At 40.3% G+C, this 21,281-nt stretch overlaps 1 protein-coding gene, 1 long non-coding RNA gene and 1 pseudogene across 2 annotated transcripts; 2 read left to right on the forward strand and 1 right to left on the reverse strand.

Annotated features, from left to right (window-relative positions):
• Window positions 1-1,560: 1,560 nt before the first annotated feature.
• On the reverse strand, window positions 1,561-14,977 carry LOC125313830. Its single transcript, XR_007197496.1, has 3 exons — window positions 14,736-14,977; window positions 4,452-4,585; window positions 1,561-1,571 (listed from the first exon to the last, which is right to left on the reverse strand). It is a non-coding gene; the product is annotated as an uncharacterized LOC125313830 (long non-coding RNA).
• LOC115731933 lies at window positions 3,145-4,202 on the forward strand (annotated as a pseudogene).
• A 1,567-nt stretch (window positions 14,978-16,544) lies between the features above and the next one.
• LOC115731931 (serpin-ZX-like) lies at window positions 16,545-19,793 on the forward strand. The gene is made up of 2 exons (XM_030662605.2): window positions 16,545-17,039; window positions 18,750-19,793. Exons 1-2 carry the CDS (start codon window positions 16,650-16,652, stop codon window positions 19,530-19,532), a joined length of 1,173 nt encoding a protein of 390 aa, XP_030518465.2. The 5' UTR covers window positions 16,545-16,649; the 3' UTR covers window positions 19,533-19,793.
• The last annotated feature ends 1,488 nt before the right edge of the window (window positions 19,794-21,281 follow it).

Consider the following 21,281-nt stretch of genomic DNA (forward strand, 5'->3'; position numbering starts at 1 on the left):
ATTGCTTGTCAAGCGATGTACGTTTGCAAACAATCTTGCATGACTTCATCATATACAAGTTATGCATGGTTAAAAGAGTTGATGGCCGGAGATGCTACTCCGATTAGGTGCTATAATATGTTTCAAATGCATAGATCTGTATTTAACAATTTGATGCATGACTTAGTGACACGCTATGGCTTGAAAGGATCTAGGAATACCGACGTTGCAGAAATGGTTGGAATGTTTTTTTATATATTGGGACATGGTGCGGGTAATAGGTTAGCACGAGAGTGCTTTCAACGCTCGGGAGAAACCATTAGTAGGCACTTTAGCTTAGTTTTATATAAAGTATGTGATATGGCAAAGGATTTGATCCAACCAACCGATCGACAATTTCGAGAAGTTCCAGAGAAGATCAAGAAAGATCGACGATTCTATCCATATTTTAAGGTAATTTAACATTTTACAATAAAAAAATCAAACCTTAATGTAAATCAAGTAATATATGTGTTATTTGTTCTAGGATTGCATTGGAGCTATAGATGGTACTCATATCCCGGCGGTGATACCTACGTACGATCAAATTCGTTTTATTGGGCGAAAAGGAACGACAACTCAAAACGTGTTGGCCGTATGTAATTTTAACATGGAATTTATCTATGTTTTTGCCTGTTGGGAAGGACAAGCTCATGATACCCGTGTCTTCCATGAAGCCGTTGGAAGACGTGATGCACACTTTCCCCATCCTCCTCCAGGTTCATTAGTCAATGGTTTATCAACTTCATGTCCCTCTCAAATTATTATCTATGTGACATGTTAATTACATCTATGTTATATTTGTGTAGGTAAATATTATTTAGTGGATGCTGGTTATCCAAATCCCACTGGTTATTTGGGGCCATATAGACAAGTGAGATATCATTTGCCGGAGTTTCGACAAGGTCCTTCACCTACAGATTATCAAGAAGTGTTCAACCGTGCTCATTCATCGCTACGGTCAGAAATTGAGAGAGCCTTTGGCGTATTGAAGATGAAGTGGCATATTCTAAAAAAAATGACAAGTTATCCGTATGAGAAGCAAGTGCAAATTGTCATAGCGACAATGGCTTTGCACAATTATATACGGAGAAATGCCGTGAATGATATGGATTTTGAAGATGCCGATTTGGATCTTGAGTATGGATATTCAGTTGATTGCGACACTGTAGATGATGGGGCTAGTTCTTCAAATACTAATGCATCCTCCGATATGGCACATTTACGAGATGAAATAGCGATAGGTTTAGTTAACAATTAAATAGGCTTGTAATTTTTAGAGGAAAACTTATTTCTATCCTCAATGTATTATGTAATCATATTTTCCTAATTTTAAGGAGAAAATATAAAAATTGCAGCCTTTTTTCCTAATTTTAAAAAGATTAAAGTTAAAAAATATTGAAATACCAAAGGACTTTCCACATTTAAAAATTTACCAAACAACATTTTCTCCAAAATTACATCCAAATGCATTTTTCAATTACAGTTTACCAAACGGTATTTGCATTTCACTAAACCTCTTTGGCCTAAAGGTATTTGGATTTGCTCAAAGTCTCTTGGCTAAATGTTGAACCAAACATGCCCGAAGACTTTGGGTGCGTTTGGGAATAGCATTCCCAAGGGGCTTTGGGTGTCCAAAGCCCCTTGGGCCAAAATTTTGGTGTTTGGGAAAAATTTTTAAAACACCTTTAGGCCAAATACTTGCATTCACAAAGCCAAAAGCCCAAGGCAGCCTTGAAGGCTGCCTTGGCTTTTGACATTCTCGGAAAGCTGCCGAGAATAGTTAAATGGCTTTTTTGTTTTGTCCTTTTTGTCCTCAAAAATCTTTATAATTCCAATGTTGCCCCTTTCAATAGAAACCCTACTTCTACCGCTTTTTGTTTTACCGGATCTAAAGCTACCTCCTCCTCCCGAAGAAGCCCTCCATTTCCTGGAAGAGACGCCTTCTTCACCCATTCCCCTGCGATTCTCCGAAGGACGTCTACAAAGGGTTTGAAGCTCTCTCTCTCTCTCTCTCTCTTAGGTATACTCTTACACCATCGCTCGCTCGCTCTTCGTCTCCAAATTCGTCCGATCCTTCGGATTTTGCCCGCATTTCTGGTGAGTTTCGTTGTGGATTCTTTGAACGATTCTTCATCATGCTTTGTTTTCTCTCGCATTTGTGGAGAATTGAGGAGATCTAGTAGTAGCTCTCAAGTTCTAGTTTTGTTCCCCTGGGTCTTTCGCTTTTTTTGTCCTGTTTGGGCTGCTTGATCGGAAGAATCGCGGTTGGTTACATAAACGCGGCCAACGAAGGGGTATCGTCCGAAATGGGTTCGAGTAATTTTCCACTTTGACCCAAAATGAAGAACATGCAAAACTTTGAAATCATGGAAAGAATGCACCCCAGCTAGGATTTTTACGGGGTTTCGAAGAAAATCCCAACAAGTGAAACGAGACAGAGAAAAAGTATGTTACGATGATATCTTTATGGGTGTTGTACTTTAATGGGTTGTCGTCCGTTGGGGTGTGCGTGTACATGGTTGCTTGTGGGAAAAATTTTGTGTGGATTTGCTCGAAATGCAGCAATTCTGTAGATTTTGTTTCTTTTGTGTTTTTCCTTTTGAGAGTGTTGATGTTGCTGCTTGTGAATATTCTCTCCCACTGCAGTTGCTTTTTATTCATAAAAATGGTGAAAAATCATGCATTTGCGAGGCTTAGGAGATGGAAATTTTGGGTCCATGGAAAGGTAGAATGGACTCTATTGGCGGAACTTCTACCCTAACATTTCTGCCTTTCTAACGAAGAAGATGTGTTTATAGTGTGGTAGAGTTATTGGAGCAACTTACCGGTTAGAGGATTCACATATTGTTTAATGAGATTGCAGCTCCTTGCTTCTTTACTTGTTAACACTTGTTTAGCACATTTGCTCTTATCTTTTCATGTTGACAATAGAAAGTAGCTATTTTTTTTTGCTTTGAGTTTCAGATTTGAATTTAGAGTTAGCGGTTCATTAGTTCGAGTTGATAATGGGAAAGAAAGCGAAGAAGAAGCCTCTATGGATTTTTTTGTATTCTTGCGTCCCCTACCTCTAGGCATGTATTTCTTCATGGCAAAGTGACCCTTAGTAAAAATCTATCTAATTTATTTGCATCTCTCAAATTTTTGTCTTTATTTTACTAGAAGATGGCAAGTTCATCAAAGGAAAAGGCATATTGGGGCCCGGAAGATGTAGAAACTTTTTGTAAGTTGTGCATTGAACAAATTGAAATAGGCAATCGCCCTGCAAGCAACAAAATGGATGGATGGACAGTTGTAATTAACAAGTTTGAGGAGCTAAGAGGCAAAAAGTATGACAAAAATCAAATGAAGAGTAAGTGGGACAATCTTAAGGAAGAATACAAAAGATGGAGGAAATTGCTTCTCAATGAAACGGGGCTAGGATGGGATGCAAGGAAGAAGACCATAGATGCAAATGATGAATGGTGGGAGAGGAAAATTAAGGTGTTTATCTCTCTCTCTTTTTTTTTTTTTTTTTACTTTTTTGCAAGTTCATCTTTTATCATACAACTTACAAAAATATTCTATTATAACAGGAGGATCATAAGTTTAAGGCTTTTTGAACGAAAGGCATACATCCAGATCTTGAAATATTATTGGATAGAATGTTCAGGGGAACAGTTGTCACTGGAAGTGTCACATGGAATCCTACACAAGGTTTAGTCAATAATGAGGAGATTGAGGCCTCACAAGCTGATATGGGTGATGGTGCTGGATCTACTAATGATAATTTAGAGAATAATGCATGTGAAGATAATGCAGATGAAGATATTGCTCGACTAAGTCCAAGTAAGAGCAATAAAAGAGCAGCGCACAGGCAAGTTGGAGGAAAGAAAGGAAAAAAGTTGATTGGACCCGCTAAGCTAGCATCACAAATTGATAGACTTTGCTTAGCTGTTGAAAGTAGGAGTAGTGTATCATCTATTGCAAGGGAGTTTGATCCTTACAAGGAAATTATGCAAACATTGAAGGCTATACCTGAGATTAAGCAAGATCGAAAGTTGTACTTTTTTGCACTCTCACACTTTGCTGAAAAGAAAGACAATCGGCAAATCTTCATGAACTTGGATGGAGATGAAGAAAAAGTGGAGTGGCTCAAGTTCAAGTTGGAAGAGCACAATAGTCGTCATTAGGATATTAGCTACTTGTTTGAACTCTTTTATATTCTATTTTATTGTAATGTGAGACTTATTTGCAGTTGGTATGATTTGCATTCTATTTGCACTACGTATGATCTATATTCCAGTTTATGTTCTAATGCGAGACCTGTTTTTACTTGGTAATCTTTTGGTTGAGTGAATTTTACATATATATGATTGATGATTTCTATTTATGGATGATTTAGGTTATTTATCTATTTTCTAATTGTAACTCTATACTTTGTTACTTTGAACAGTTATTATGGATGATTCTCCTGAAGGGGAAAATCATGACAAAGAGGAAGAAGAATATTGGCAAATTGTGGGAATTGCTCGAGCTGCAGTGGCTTATCGTGCAATGTACAATTACAAAGAACCCTGTATGACATCTTCATGTCACGACCTAAAAAATAAACGAGTTAATTTTCGGGCTAATGGATTATTAGGTTAATTAATTAACTAACCTAACTCGGATTCTCCCAAGTCCATACCAAATCGCAACTTAAGGTTCAAATAATTAACATGCAACGTGTTTTGAATTTGGAGTCGCCACTAATCATTTTCGGTAGGTTGATTAGAAACCTAAATAAAATAGCGGGAGAAAACTATCTTATTTCCAGAACGGAGATTTTGAATTCGGGGGATTTGGTTACGCTAGATTACTCTAACGCCCTTTCGGTACCATTTTCATGAAAAATATTTGATTTGGCAATTTTGATGGATTTTACTTGAAATTCAAAGATGCAATTTTTTGGTTTTTTCTTCTTTTTATGGGGATGTAAAACATTGAACTTTGTACGATATACACCATGGATGATTTAGAAAGAAAGAAAACGCAGCCAATCACGAGTATTTACAAAAATAAATTAACATGTAATAATGCTAAATTTTGGGACACGTGACATGTCTAAAATAAACAAACAAATGTTCACACCAAACGATTACATTTTTGTAGATCGAGATGGAAAGGGTTACCTTCTATTCCACAAAATCTTACTCACGTACACGTTATGGCTTCCTTCAAGATCTCGGAGTTGGAAGAACGTGGCTATCGTCGAAAAAAGGCAAGCAGTGGCGTTGTTGGATGGTGAGAGGCGAAGTACGTGCCGGGACTCGTCGAAGATGATGCTCGACTAAAACTCTTTTCTTCACTCTCAAATTTTCTCTTACGATTTTTCTCAAGAACTCTCTTTTTTCCTCTCTAAAGAATTTCTCTCACAAATTCTCTCAATTCTCTTCCACTCTAAAACTATCTCAATTCTCTTTCACTCCCCCTTCTAAAACTCTTCTCAAGAGCTCTCTCTTTTATAGGCAAAGTTCTTCATCCTTCATTCTTCACCTTCATTTCTTCACCTTCCATCTTCATCTTCTCTTCTTCATCTTCATTTCTTCACCTTCCATTTTCATCTTCCCTTCTTCATCTTCATTTCTTCACCTTCCATTTTCATCTTCCCTTCATTATCTTCCCTTCATCATCTTCCCTTCTTCATCTTCTTTTCATTATCTTCCCTTCATCATCTTCCCTTCTTCATCTTCTTTTGGTATTTGCAATACAGTCCCTGAAGTTCCAAGTATTTGCAATACAGTCCACGAAATTTTAAGTATTTGCAATACAGTCCTTGAAGTTTCAAATCTTCTCGGTGTATTTTTCCATCCCGTGCCTAGTCTAGACGCATGCTAAATTAAGTGTTCCGCTTGCCCGATTATATGCCAATGCAATGTACGCTAAAAATAAATATGTGAGATGATTTTTTATAATTTTTATGCAAAAAATAGATTAATCAAAATTTAGGCGTCAACAGCTGCCCCTCTTTGAGTGGAGGCTCGTAGAGGTTCCGCTCAAAGACAAAATTGAATCCTAAATTTTGACATTGCAAATTATGGATGAACTTTTTGGCGGGAGTTTTAATCCCATTTTTTATGTAATGAAGTGATGCATGATATGCAAGACTGTAAATAACACGTGTCATAATTTCCCTTTTTCATGTTAGAGAAACCTGCACATGGATCGCATACAAGAATACCTGTTTTACCAAATTTCTCGTAAGCTAATGGTTCTCTTAATTTCCAAGCTTCTTTTTGCGGATGCAAGGATTTTAAGGTATTTGGCCTATCTGTTATCGGAGACTTCTCCCTAATGCAAGACAACGCAAGATATGTGTGTCGTTTGAGATCACAAGAGCTACGTCGTTGTGAGTCGAACGAAGTGGGATCAAGTTCACAAGAGCTACGTCGTTGTGAGTTGATTAAATGTCGAAATCGCCAGTGCATATGTCTTCACGATTCGATAAAGGGGAACCAAAATCATAAGAGCTACGTCGTTATGATTTGGTTTGGATCAAAAATATGGGTGCTTATGTCTTCATGATTTGATAAAGGAGCCGAAAATCATAAGAGCTATGTCATTATGAGCCGACTAAAGGTCAAGATCACCGGTGCATACGTCTTCGTGATACGATACCGAAATCATAAGAGCTACGTCGTTATGATTTGATGAGATGTCAAGATCGCAAGTGCATATGTCTTCACGACCTGACAGAAGAGGAAACAAAATCATAAGAGCTACGTCATTATGATTTGATAAGATGTCAAGATCGCCAGTGCATATGTCTACACGACCTGACAGGAGAGGCATATTGCCCGAATTGAACAATATTTGATAGGAGCACCATCGAATGGAATCGATAAGTACAAAAGGGGCATATTGCCTGAATTGAATCATAACAACTATCATGAGAAGAGTTGTTAATTTGAAAAGGGGTTTAGAAAACTTACCCGGGTTCTCCAAACGATTAATCAAGGAACGAAGCAGATTGCTGTATCGTACCTGGTAGGCATTTGCCAGCAAAACTTGCTCATTCAATAATCCTTGGATGAATTTCGAGACCTTGGGAGGGAACTCGAACATCGGGAATGTATTACCTATCATAGAATGTCAGAGGTAACACACACAAACATATTCAACAATGAGTATAATGCAATCACTCATACTATGGTTCATGCATAACCATTCTGTCAAGTTTGCATTACCAATTTTGTCCAGGGAGGTTCTCACATTACGAATACCTCGAATGTGAATTTGAATGGGGGGACTTCGGTCCGAAAGAGCTTTCTCTCACTCTCGAGAAAAGCTATTTATCCTGTCTGCAGGATTCAAGAGAAATCACTCAATCTTTCCATCATCGCATTCGATAAGGATCCAAGTAATCTCGCAATTGATACGACCGAGTCGATCTTGAGGTCTTGATTAGGACCGTAATGAGAGCTAGGTCAAAGGTTTACAAAGGGGACTCCGGTTGAGTCAAGGTCTTGAAATGAATTTCTTCATCATTTGCTCCGGATTTACAAGTCAAGAATCCTGCAAAAATGAGAGAGAAATAATCTTGCTCGAACTTCTTCGAGTGATGCTTAAAATCATTTAACTCTACGTTAACTCAAGTGCCCTAATCGGAAGAGACTTTGGAGGGTTATAACGTAGGCTAGGATTGGGGACCGAGGAACGAAAAGGCTCGTTTTGGCTCGGAAATTAAATGAGAAGGGGCTTGACGTTGGTGATCATCGCCGACTAGTCACCGATCTTGGTCTTCCGGAAATGTCTTCAGAAAGAATACCATCATTGAATGAGGGATGGTAGTTTTCTACCGAAAATTGCACTTTACAAACCGATTTCTTGGGGAGTCTTCTTCACAACAAGTGTCTGTCAAGGATTTGCAAGAGACACAATGCAAACATGTACATGGAATTTACAACTTAACATGCAAAAATGTACATTCAAAATTCAGAAGTACTTTACAAATGAATGTGCATTGGCCTTACTTTTGGTAGGCACTTTGCTTTTCCTATGCTTGAAATTTTCATATGAGATCGGCCTTTGCTTTTCTTACTCCCGACTCTCATTTTTCTTTTTTTCTTCTTTTTTTCGAGAAAAGATTTCTTTTCCTTTTTCTTTGAGAGCCCTTCGACATCTCTTTATTTTGCTTTTTTTTTGTTTTTTTGTTTTTTTTTTTTAGAGCGGGCCCTTCTCCTTTAAGCTGAGTTTGCCTCTCCTTTTTTTTACAATCCCATGACTTTGAACTAGGAATTACAACAAGCATAATGATCATTCGGGAATTCTCTGTTGACTCGACCATCTCCAATTCTAATCCTTGGGAAAATGCTATCTTCGCCTTTGGAATGAGCAAATGATCACCAACGGGGGTTTAAGAAATGAATTTGCAGGCTCAAGTGGGCTATGCAAAGAATGAAGTGTATAGGATAGAGAAGTGAATGATCTTCATCATCCTAAGGCACTTGAATTAAAATTCGAGTATAAATGCAAAGAAACACCCGTGATTAATGTTAGTCCGAGCAAGAAAATTTCTAACCATTTACCTCGTATTCTTTGTTAGAATTAACTAATCTGGACCCCGATGTAGGGTGGTTCTTGACGAGGGTAAAGAAATGAAACCACCGCTCAAAAGGGGTAATCAATGGATAACTTTGTAGTGTTTAGGATAGAGAAATGAACGCCTCCGTTACTTCGGTTATCGTACCTTTTGCGAGAAAACTCTTTACCTCGGGGAATGCGGAATTTGGCCACCGTTCATCTCGCCTGAAAAAATGGGACGTGTTTGGAAAAAGATTGCCTTTCATCATCCTGTCCTGCCCCATTCCATACATTCGATGTATCTTATGCGGTTCATGTTCCTTATTCAGAGTTGGTAAATTAAACATGAGGAACAGTCATGCGCAAACTATGCAATGTATAAGTGTTTTTGAGCATGTAAAATGCAGCAACTTTTTATCTTGGTGGACAGAATTCGCAAGCACATAAGAAACTTCTTAGGGCGTGGATCGTGAGTTGCCCTCGCTCATGCAAATAAGTTGCAAAACTTCATTATCCGGTTCGAGACATGAGATTGTCAAAGGCTCCAGGAATTTCTCATTTCATTAATTTTAGGGAGAAGGGATACTTCCCTATCTGGAAAGGCGATGACCCCTGTAAAAATCAAAAGGGAAAGCATCAATGTACGTTCTCATGTTCTAAACGAGTTGAAACGATACCGCTTTACCCTTGTACGTATTCCTTGTAAATTTTGAATTTGAAAAGATCGATTCATCTGGATCGGATTGTATGTTTGTGATGTTATCTCTCCGGTTTTGTAACCATTTGGGCTGAGCTTCAATCGGCATTGAACTGCGAAGTAAAAAGATTTTTATTAATCTTTGTACATTGACGCCAAATCCTAGGATCAAACCCGAGACGCCTCGGACCACTATCATTCCCCCGACCACTAAGCTGTGGTGTTGGTGATTTTCAACTTGTCATTGACATTCATCGGGATCCGATTGTACCCGGAGAAACCGTCCATGAATGAGAACAATTCAAACCCTGCAGCACCGAATACGCCCATCCTTCTTTATGACTGGGACTATATTGGCAACCAATCGGAATATTCTGTAGTCTCAAGGAATCCGACGTCAAGCACCTTCATGACTTCCTCTTTGATCTTCTGGACCAATTCTAGTCCGGCCCTCCTTGACTTTTGCACCACCGGCTTAGCCGAAAGATTTGTCGGCAAACAATGTTCGACAATGGAACGGTCAAGACCGGGCATATCTGCATAGGACCAGGCGAAAATGTCCTGGTAATCCTTCAGGAGCTTAGTCAAGCGCTCAGTCATCTCTTTGGAAAGGTTTGCCCCGATCTTAACATCTTTAGGGTTTTCCGCATCGCCTAGGTCGACCGAGACAGTTTGTTCACCGGTCAAGGGCTTGATCTCCTCATGTCGTTCGAAATCCCGACGAATTTCCTCATAATCTGGATTTGGACTCATCTAGGTAGTATACTTGAATCCACTAAGTTCCCCTCCCCTTGAAACATAAAGTAACAAAATCAAAAGGACAAACGGGGCTTAATTGCGGTATGATTTTTTTGAAGAACTTTTTTTTATTTTTATTTTTTCAAAACCGTGGGACATGAATTCTTGAAGAAGCCCAACCCTCGGTTCTTACCATGATGACAAACTTGTTGGTCGTTGGTTATCGTCATCGGGTTGGTTTGGGATACTTCAACAAGATTCGAAAAATGGTGCAATTTTATTGATATGAAATTACATCTTCTAAGAAAGAAAATCCAAGAGTGCAAGACAGAATAGAAATCCAAATGCGATCCAAAACCTAAAGGAAACGAGAAAATGTCCCACGTAGGGGATTGCATAAACATAAAGATGTTACTCCGAATCTAAACCCTCCAGTGGATCATCACATATGGCATTAATGAATGATTTGGAAGGTTTAGGCGCCAGGTAAGGTTCCTCCTTATGCGCTCCGTCTTCGGATATAGCAGCAATGGTTACATCATCAAAACAACCGGCGATATCGAAGACTCCTTCATCCTTACTAGCACCAACCTGTCGATTCCCAGCCCGAATACAGCATTAACTTTACCGGAATGATCGGCAAAGGATTATTATGGACATTTGGCTGTTTGTTGCCTTGGAATGAGAATGCTTTAGAATCCAGGAGATCTTGAATCCGATGCTTGAAGTACAAAACAGCCATCGGTGTCATGTCCAAGCTCCCCCGCAGTGGTAATCACATTTTTTCGATGGATCATATCTCGGCAAGCTCGTATCATCGGGTCGTAGAGGCTCGGAAGTCGATAAACCTCTCTTACGCAGAACCGCAAGTACCGCGACGGGGTTCCTGGTAGAGGGGTAAAGCGCCGAGGAGACCGTTGATTCCCTCTTTGTCGTTGCATGCCGAAATTAGCCTCTGCCGATTAGGAATCTGTACGATCGGCGTCCGGGTCGTGGGTTTTTGGCTGTAGGTCATGTTGACTGTGGGGCCGACTCCTTGTCTTTCCTTACCACAAACCTCTTAGTCGTCATGGCAACATCACCGTACCAACCTTTCTTCATGCCGTTCTCGATTTCTTGACCATTGCGATGAGATGGCTGAATGACGTGGAGCATCCCAAAATTCGAGTTCTCATAAGCGGCGGCGGGGTGGAAACAAACAATTTCATGAGTTCCCTTTCGGGAGGGACCGGTTTCAGGTGAGATGCCACGTTCCTCCACCTGGTGGCATATTGCTTGATTGTTTCTTCCTTTTTCATCTCAAGCTGCTCAAGGTCCTCTCCGGTGGTGAGCACGTCCAAGTTAAAGCTGAAATGTTTGATGAAAACATTAGCTGCCTTCTCCCAATCATCCATCCGGTAGATCTCGTAGTCCGTATACCATCTCATGGCAGCTTCTTTTAAACTAGCCTGGAAGGTCTGAACCATTAAGGGACCGTTGGTCGCATGCTTATTCATTCTTGCCTGGTACATCTGGACGTGCTGAACTGGGTTGGAAGTTCCATCATACTTCTCAAAGTCGGGCATCTTGAACTTCTCTGGCACCGTGACCTTTGAAAAGACAGAGACAGTCAACTGGGGTATGTTGTGAGTCCCCTCAACCTCTCGGATCCTCTGTTCCATTTGGGCCAACAGTTTGACCGTATCACCATTCAACCCGGGGGCCACGGGGTTGGCTTGAGGGATTGGGACTACGGGCGGCGTGCTCGAGTTCACGCCTGTGATGATCACATCCTCTAGCGGCATTGTCGGATATGGAGTAGCTTCTAGGGCTTTACCGACGTTGTCCGTAGGAGGAATTAGAGCAGGAATGGTTAGCGGCGGGCTGGAGGTGGATGATTGAAGTTTGGCGGCAAAGGCGGCCATCATTTCCTCCATCTTTCGGGACATCATCCCTTCAAAGCGCTCGGTCAAGGAGCCAAGTTTCTCATCCAGGGCAGCACTAACGGTGGCGTTGATGTCGGTCATCCTTTTTGCTACTGATCGGGTGATATGTGGAGGATCCTCGATAAATTACCTGTACATACGTAACAAACCCAAAATGAGTACGGGGAGCAAGAATAGCGAGCCGGCCCATGGCATCCCTCTAGACTCAAACGAACAAAGTGATTATGACCAAAGGATTGAAACATGTAATTTTCAGTTTATTCGCTTTTACGAAAAAATTCATATTAATTCGCACGTTGATCAAAACATGTCCAAATTTTACGAGCTTGTAGTTGAGAAGATGATGAACAACTTTTATGTTGGCCAATCGGACTAGAAATGCACGGGTCAAATCAGTTTAATGTGTTTTTCCAAAAATCACATTCAGAAAACTGTTATAACCGCAGGTAGTTGAAAAAACGAAAGGCCATCTTAAATTATGAATTTAATTCTGAAATTTTGTAGGATATTAGTTGAAACATAGGTCTACAACTTTCGTGTTTGGCACTTACTCAAAGCTCGATCGTAGAATTTAGTAAAAATCGCACAACAAGAACAAGCTAAATCAGAAATGAGGACAACTGATAAAATTGTAAAAGCTACGGAAGCAAAGTGCGAAATTGGAAATAAGACAACGATACTCCTAAACCATGGACCAGCTCAAAATAAAAATGAGATAATAGGGTAAAAGAGACAAGAAATTACCGTTCATAGGAAGAAAATGTCAATCACAAAGACATGCGCATGAATTGTGAGTTTAAATCTTATTCTATCTATCCAAAAGGCTTTTGCAAAGTGAAATGATGAACGAAACGACATGTCGCAGCCTCGCGCGCAATCATCATGACTAGTCGCAGCCTCGCGTACAATAGTCATGACTAGTCGGGTTCAATCACTTCGGCTTGGTTCGGTCGACAAGGGCAATTCTCATGCATCGTAGCCTCACGTGCATAAGAACGACCCTTAAGCCATTTTTTGAAAAATTTTCGGGATCCAGATGGGATAACCTTTAGCGAAGCCTTACCGCCAAGGTTAAAGGACCATCTAAATACCATCTTAAAACTATTAGTGTGACTCAGGTCCGGTCACGGGTTGTGTGCAGTGTAGTGCAAAGACGATAAATCATGCACAACAATTAAAAGCAAACACCGCTTCAATGATTCAAAAGTTAAATCACAATTCCAATTCACCAAGCCTGCAAAACAAAGGGTTAGCCAATCACTCCTCCCCTTATAACTCCCAATCTGCAAAAGCATTTAACACCTAAGAATGAGAATTCAACCAAAGTTTGCCAAATCAAGTGATTCCTTTTTCATGAAATTATCTGGCCTAAGTCCTCTTAAAGTCCCCAGCGGAGTCGCTAAGCTGTCGCGACCTAAAAAATAAACGGGTTTATTTTCGGGCTAATGGATTATTAGGTTAATTAATTAACTAACCTAACTCGGATTCTCCCAAGTCCATACCAAATCGCAACTTAAGGTTCAAATAATTAACATGCAACGTGTTTTGAATTTGGAGTCGCCACTAATCATTTTCGGTAGGTTGATTAGAAACCTAAATAAAATAGCGGGAGAAAACTATCTTATTTCCGCGAACCGGAGATTTTGAATTCGGGGATTTGGTTACGCTAGATTACTCTAACGCCCTTTCGGTACCATTTTCATGAAAAATATTTGATTTGGCAATTTTGATGGATTTTACTTGAAATTCAAAGATGCAATTTTTTGGTTTTTTCTTCTTTTTATGGGGATGTAAAACATTGAACTTTGTACGATATACACCATGGATGATTTAGAAAGAAAGAAAACGCAGCCAATCACGAGTATTTACAAAAATAAATTAACATGTAATAATGCTAAATTTTGGGACACGTGACATGTCTAAAATAAACAAACAAATGTTCACACCAAACGATTACATTTTTGTAGATCGAGATGGAAAGGGTTACCTTCTATTCCACAAAATCTTACTCACGTACACGTTATGGCTTCCTTCAAGATCTCGGAGTTGGAAGAACGTGGCTATCGTCGAAAAAAGGCAAGCAGTGGCGTTGTTGGATGGTGAGAGGCGAAGTACGTGCCGGGACTCGTCGAAGATGATGCTCGACTAAAACTCTTTTCTTCACTCTCAAATTTTCTCTTACGATTTTTCTCAAGAACTCTCTTTTTTCCTCTCTAAAGAATTTCTCTCACAAATTCTCTCAATTCTCTTCCACTCTAAAACTATCTCAATTCTCTTTCACTCCCCCTTCTAAAACTCTTCTCAAGAGCTCTCTCTTTTATAGGCAAAGTTCTTCATCCTTCATTCTTCACCTTCATTTCTTCACCTTCCATCTTCATCTTCTCTTCTTCATCTTCATTTCTTCACCTTCCATTTTCATCTTCCCTTCTTCATCTTCATTTCTTCACCTTCCATTTTCATCTTCCCTTCATTATCTTCCCTTCATCATCTTCCCTTCTTCATCTTCTTTTCATTATCTTCCCTTCATCATCTTCCCTTCTTCATCTTCTTTTGGTATTTGCAATACGGTCCCTGAAGTTCCAAGTATTTGCAATACGAGTCCTCGAAATTTTAAGTATTTGCAATACAGTCCTTGAAGTTTCAAATCTTCTCGGTGTATTTTTCCATCCCGTGCCTAGTCTAGACGCATGCTAAATTAAGTGTTCTGCTTGCCCGATTATATGCCAATGCAATGTACGCTAAAAATAAATATGTGAGATGATTTTTTATAATTTTTATGCAAAAAATAGATTAATCAAAATTTAGGCGTCAACACTTCATATACAGGAAATAAATGGTTAGAAGAGTTGATGGGCGAAGATGCTAATCCGATAAGGTGCTATCAAATGTTTAGAATGGATAGGATTGTGTTTAATAGTTTAATGCATGATTTAGTAACGAGTTATGGCCTTCAAGGATCTAGAAATATCGATGTAACAGAAATGCTTGGAATATTTCTTCTTATTTTAGGGCATGGTGTGGGTAATATGTTAGTACAAGAGCGCTTTCAGCGCTTTAGGGAAACCACAAGTAGGTATTTTAGCTTAGTACTAGATAAAGTATGTGCAATGGGAAAAGATTTGATCCAACCATATGATCGGCAATTTAGGGAAGTTCCGGAGAAGATCGGGAATAATCGGCGATTCTATCCTTATTTTAAGGTATATTTCACTTATGAAATATAAATGTAGAACTAAACATACATTTCAATTATACAATAATATTTTCATTTTCGTGTCGGGATTGTATTGGGGCTATTGATGGCACACATATTCCAGCAGTGGTACATACGCATGATCAAATTCGTTTTATTGGTAGAAAAGGAACACCGACTCAAAATGTATTGGCAGTGTGTAATTTTAACATGGAATTTATTTATGTTTGGGCTGGTTGGGAAGGGCAAGCTCATGATGCTCATATCTTCTGTGAAGCCATTGGGAGACATGATGTACAATTTCCTCATCCTCCTTTAGGTTCGTGAATTAATGATTTTTGTAGAGTAATATGTATTTATGTCTATGTTGATTGAATTTACATTATATTTTGCAGGTAAATATTATTTAGTAGATGCTGGATATCCAAATCGAACAGGTTATTTGGGGCCATACAAAGAAGTTAGATATCATTTGGCGGAATTTCGGCAAGGTCCCACACCTACGGGTTATCGGGAGGTATTCAACCGTGCTCATTCCTCGCTACGATCAGAAATTGAGCGAGCCTTTGGTGTATTAAAAAAGAAGTGGAAGATTCTAAAGCAAATGTCAAGTTACCCGTTTGAAAAACAAGTGAAAATTGTGATAGCAACAATGACTTTGCACAATTATATACGAAGAAATGCCGTCAATGATACACATTTTGCAAGAGCCGATTTGGATCTTGATTATGGATATTCGATTAATCTTAATGATGTAAATGAGGGGACTAGTACTTCAAATGATAATTTATCTTCTGACATGGAACTTCTACGTGATCGAATAGCCATGAGTTTAGTAAATTCTTAAGGATGCTTGTAATTTTCAATAGTAACGTAAATCTTGTATTGATGCATATGTAACTGTTTATTATAATGAAAGTACTCTCTTTTTAATTGCGGCTGAAGTCCACTTTGATATGATTTTTTTATTTATAAAATTGTTGGTATGTCTTTATCATATTATTCTCAATGCAAACATATAAATGTGGCTGTCATTGTTTTCTTTTTCTCATTTCAAACAAATTAAAAAAAATTCTAAATAGGTCACATTAAATGACTTTCCAAATATATATTTACCAAACAGCATTTTCCCAAAAGTCTTTTTCAAAGCACTTTTCAATTACAATTTACCAAACAGTTTTTGCATTTCACTAAACCCCTTCAGATTAAAGGTATTTGCATTTTCCTAAAGACTTTCTCCAAAAGTCTTTCCAAACGCAGCCTTTGTCTGTGTTCTCGTGTCAAATTCCTAGGCCAATAGACAGATGCAACCTGCGAACAGATCCCTCAGGCCTCCTAGTCTGAACAAAATGGCCCACCCATTCTTAAGCCCGAGAGAGAGAGAGAGACCGCGACGCAAGCGCAGTGCAGATTCTCGGAAGCACAAGATGGTGCCACGCGCTGCGTCGGTCGCACTCTATTCTTCAACCCCTTCTCACGCAGTGCAGATTCTGTAACGCGTGTTTCTTCTCCCGTTCACACCGGCTGCCGGAAAATGGACCTCAGAGAGTCGATCGCCGACCAGACCGACGTCGCCCTCGCCCTCTCCAAGCAGCTCCTCTTGACCCGGGCCAAGGACTCCAACCTCGTCTTCTCTCCCCTCTCCATCCACGTCGTGCTCAGCCTGATCGCCGCCGGCTCCGCGGGGCCCACCCGGGACCAGCTCCTCTCTTTCCTCAAGGCCAAATCCACCGACCACCTCCACCCTTTAGCTTCTCAGCTCATCTCCGTCGTGCTCGCCGACGGGAGCGCCGCTGGCGGGCCCAAGCTGTCCTTCGCGAACGGCGTTTGGATCGACAAGTCGTTGCCTCTCAGGCCTTCTTTCAAACAGGTGGTGGACGCGTCTTATAAGGCGGCCACGAATCTTGCTGATTTCAAAACCAAGGTTAGCCCTCGCTCTTTTTCTGTTTTTGGGTTCGAATACGTGTGGGCTTTCTTGTTTTTCTGTGGTCAGATGGTGCTGAGGCTGAGTGACTTCGCTCAGGTATTTTAAGCAAATAGGTGTTCTACCCACTTGCTGTTTCATGGGTTTAACACTTGCGTGGATTGAAATGCGAGTCTGTGTCTTATATGTGAAAACACTATGTAAAATCACTTTCTCTTCCAATTTTTCTTTGATTCGGGATTTGAAATACTGCTTGTAACTGGTTGATTTGTTAACCCTCACCTTCTGGAATGGAACATCTAGCCTGGTTAAGGCATTAGCTCTTTCTTGTTGGCTTGCTTTGGATTTATACACCTTCTAGGTGTATACTCCAAACATGCACAACCGATATGTAAATTCTCTAAATTGAGCTCATTGTAACCTTGTGTTAGAGGCCTACATGATGAACATAAAAGGGTAAATTGATGGATAGTCTCAAAATTTTCGTAAGCTTCGAATGAAAGCAGTTCAAGCGAGATGCGTCGGTCAATTGATTCTTCCAAACAATCATACAAAATTTACTTAATCCGGGCTTTAGATGATGATGTTTGAACCCATCAAGTTGGAAGGGACCTCAATTGCGCCCTGTACATGCATTTACTAGGATTTCCTATTGTCTGTCATATTATAAGCATGTTGAAGACGTAAACTTTGTGCTCCCAGATTTGAATTCGCTAGTGCAACAAGTTTTACCCTCCTAACCTTCCCATTCATCATCAATCTACTGATTTTCCACATATGAACTACATGGGCATTTGTAGCAGAGGCAAATATTGATATTGCATCTGGCTTCTGTGAACTTCTTACCATAGCCATAGATCATATAATATAGAGAAATCGAAATGACCATATTAGGAAAAGAAATTAAGCATGGCTATTACAGAATACGTTGCCCTCTAGCTGTGTGATCCCCAATCAAAGGTTACCCTCTTATTTCTAATTGGGTATGAGCATACTTGTCATGATCAAGCAATTTCAGTATGGCTGTAGCATATGTGATTGATTTGTGTCATTGTAGATATTTCTGAAAATATAGTTGGAGATTAGTTCTGCAGCATTTGCTACTGGATTCCACACAGTGCTCTAAGTTAAGGATCTTGGAGAACTGATGTATCATGTAATCACCATGTTAAAGAACGTCTTTTGTAGTGACATGCCTCAAGTAGCGCAATTTCGACTAGTCAGACTCTCATATATGTGCCATGAGTACTAGTATGTTACCTTTGGTAGGACTTTCAGCAATCCTCTATTTGAATGTCAGTCTTTCACTTTGTTGGTGCATGGAGTTATAGAATCATAGGGTGACCCTTTTTTGTAGGGATATCTTTGCTGACAGGGTTATACTTTTTTTGGTACCAATTATTTTCTTGGTTCTCTAATGTTCTTGTTGTTGCCTAATTTTCTATGTCAATGATTCCCCCATAGTATTTAAGTTGTGAAACTGATACTTTTGTTCTTTCTTATGTCATGGTTGAGAATGTGGTTCTGTGCTAATTAACTTTAGTCTTGACCCATAACTTTCACACTCCATAAATGGCTCAGATTTGAATTGAACTTCAATCTTTTCTAAGTTCTTACATGAATGTCCTTTCTATTTGTTAAACAATGGCGTTAGCTGCTCGCATTTTGTGTCGCCTAGTATTCTATGTACTGATTAGAAGAGCCCATTAGGCTGTTGAGGTGACTAGCGAGGTTAATACGTGGGCTGAGAAGGAGACCAGTGGCCTCATAAAGGAGGTTCTCCCAGCTGGCTCAGTTGACGGTTCAACCCGACTCATTTTCGCGAATGCCCTTTACTTCAATGGTGCTTGGAATGACAAGTTCGACTCTTCGAAGACGAAGGACAATGAATTTTTTCTTTTCAATGGGAATTCTGTTCAAGTTCCCTTCATGACTAGTAAGAACAAGCAGATCCTCAGGGCTTATGACGGTTTTAAAGTCTTGGGACTTCCTTATAAGCAAGGGGAGGACAAGCGTCACTTTTCGATGTATTTATTTCTTCCAGATGCGAGAGATGGACTCCCAGCTCTCATGGAGAAAGTCAGTTCTGAATCTGGCTTTCTGGATCGCCATCTTCCTTACAACAAAGTGGAAGTGGGGGAATTCCGAATCCCAAGATTCAAGATATCCTTTGGGTTTGAAGCTTCAGAAGATCTGAAAAAGTTGGGATTGATATTGCCGTTTTCGGATGGAGGAGGATTAACGGAGATGGTTGATTCTCTCGAGGGCAGGAGTCTATATGTCTCAAGCATATTTCATAAATCCTTCATTGAAGTTAACGAAGAAGGAACAGAAGCGGCCGCCGCTTCTGCTTGGGTTATTAAGCGGAAGAGTAGGTCTTTGTCGAAGAAGATAGACTTTGTCGCTGATCACCCGTTCCTGTTCTTGGTGAGAGAGGATATGACTGGCACAGTGTTGTTTGTGGGTCAGGTGCTCAATCCGCTAGCCGGCTGATGATACGTCAAGCAAGAGCATTAGTATTCCTAACTATGTGGGAACTAACACGAGAGTTTGTATGGTTTATTGTATACGTTTTGATGTATTACTATGTCAATGCACAAGTAGAGAGGACGCAATATCTTACTGTATTGTATCAATTATCATCACATGTTCATGGACATGTTTGTCTTCCCATCTCTTTGCCATTTCTATTTTTTTCACTTAATAAAAGTAGCGTGAATATTGCATCTAGTTCTTAATGTTTAACTTTGTGTATGCTCCGTCTCTATGAAAAGAAAGGAGCACCACTCATTGAATTCATTGTCACGGAGGTATGAGTCTGGATACAGATGCTCTCTCTCCATAACTCTTCCTTCAGCAATATTATGCATGGCCTCCAAGAATCCACCTGCAACCGGGGCGACGTTGCCTTGACACTCGGGAAGCACTTGTTCCCAACTAAGATCGAGGACTGGAACGTCGTCTTCTCTCCTCACTCGATCCCCGCTGTTCGAGCCTGCTCCTCTCATTCCTCCAGGCCAAGTCCATCAACCACCTCAATGCCTGTTTGCCGATGGCACAGGCGCAAAGGGGCCGAAGCTGTCCATCCACAATGGTGTTTGGGTCGCCAGTTACATACCTCTCTGGAATTGTTTCAAACAGGTGGTGGGCACACTACCAGGCTGCCACCGAGGCCGTGAGTTTCTAACCAAGGTTAGTTTTTCTACGGTCGTTGTTGATATTTTGCCTACATATTATCTTGTTCACTCACTGCAAGAACTTTCAAACTGTCGCCAATTTAAATTTCTTTCTTTTTGTTGTCGAACATCGATTCGCACATTGCAGTATTATAAACTAATTTGTATGATCAAGAGTCAACCATACCTGGGACAAGTACCTGTAATGATATGCCCAACTAAAGGCTGTTATCATTGCTAAAACGTAACTTTTTGTAGAAATAATTTTGATCATACACATAAGTTCCGTTTGTTATGTGAAAACTGTGACATATCTAAAAAATATTTTTAAGGAAGTTATTTTTCAACAAAATGGCAATATTTTCGGTGTTTAACCTGAAGATGAAGGAGAAAATATATTTCATCTTTTGATACAAAAATCTGATTTGATTGACATGCACCATTCGACAGCAAATAACTTGCGTATGGGCAGCCAGGGAATCTAGTATGGACACAAGAGTCTTGGGTCCAACCGCGATTGCTAGAGAATCTAGTATGGACACAAGAGTCTTGGGTCTGATCGCGATTGCCCTCGACTCAACTCGAATGTCGAGGATCATGGCATGGGCACTTGATTTCCAGGCCGACTTTGGTAGGCTGGGGCATGAGCACGAGGGTACTGAGCCTGGCCTCGGTGGACTCGAGCGCTGGCAGAGGGTCCCGAGCAAGGCCCAATGCACTCGGGCACCGGTCTATCAAAGTATGCCTTGTGGACCTTGCTTGGGTGTTGGAGATTCAAGCTCGAGTATGAGGATCCTGTGCTTGGCCTTTGTGGATCTCGAGCCTGGATATCGAGGCATCGAGCACGAGTATCAACACATTCGGCATGAGTATCGAGGCATCGGGCCTAGCCTCGATGGACCTCGGCGTAGGCATCGGGATCCTAGGCTCGGTATCGTTGGACCCGGGCGCAGGCGGTGTAGACCCAAACACGAGCACTAGGGTCACATGCCCAGGCGTCGGAGACCCGGTCCTAAACGTTGGGGACTCAAAATCTAGTGTTGGGGCTTCCATGCCTAAGTATAGA

Source organism: Rhodamnia argentea, chromosome 2 (genome assembly GCF_020921035.1).
Source record: "Rhodamnia argentea isolate NSW1041297 chromosome 2, ASM2092103v1, whole genome shotgun sequence".
Lineage (NCBI taxonomy): Eukaryota > Viridiplantae > Streptophyta > Magnoliopsida > Myrtales > Myrtaceae > Rhodamnia > Rhodamnia argentea.

Coding starts and splice junctions, on each gene's coding strand:
- LOC115731931 (XM_030662605.2), top strand. CDS start 16,650: ATGGACCTCAGAGAGTCGATCGCCGACCAGACCGACGTCGCCCTCGCC. Junction 17,040..18,749: donor TTGCTGATTTCAAAACCAAG/GTTAGCCCTCGC, acceptor AGAGCCCATTAG/GCTGTTGAGGTGACTAGCGA.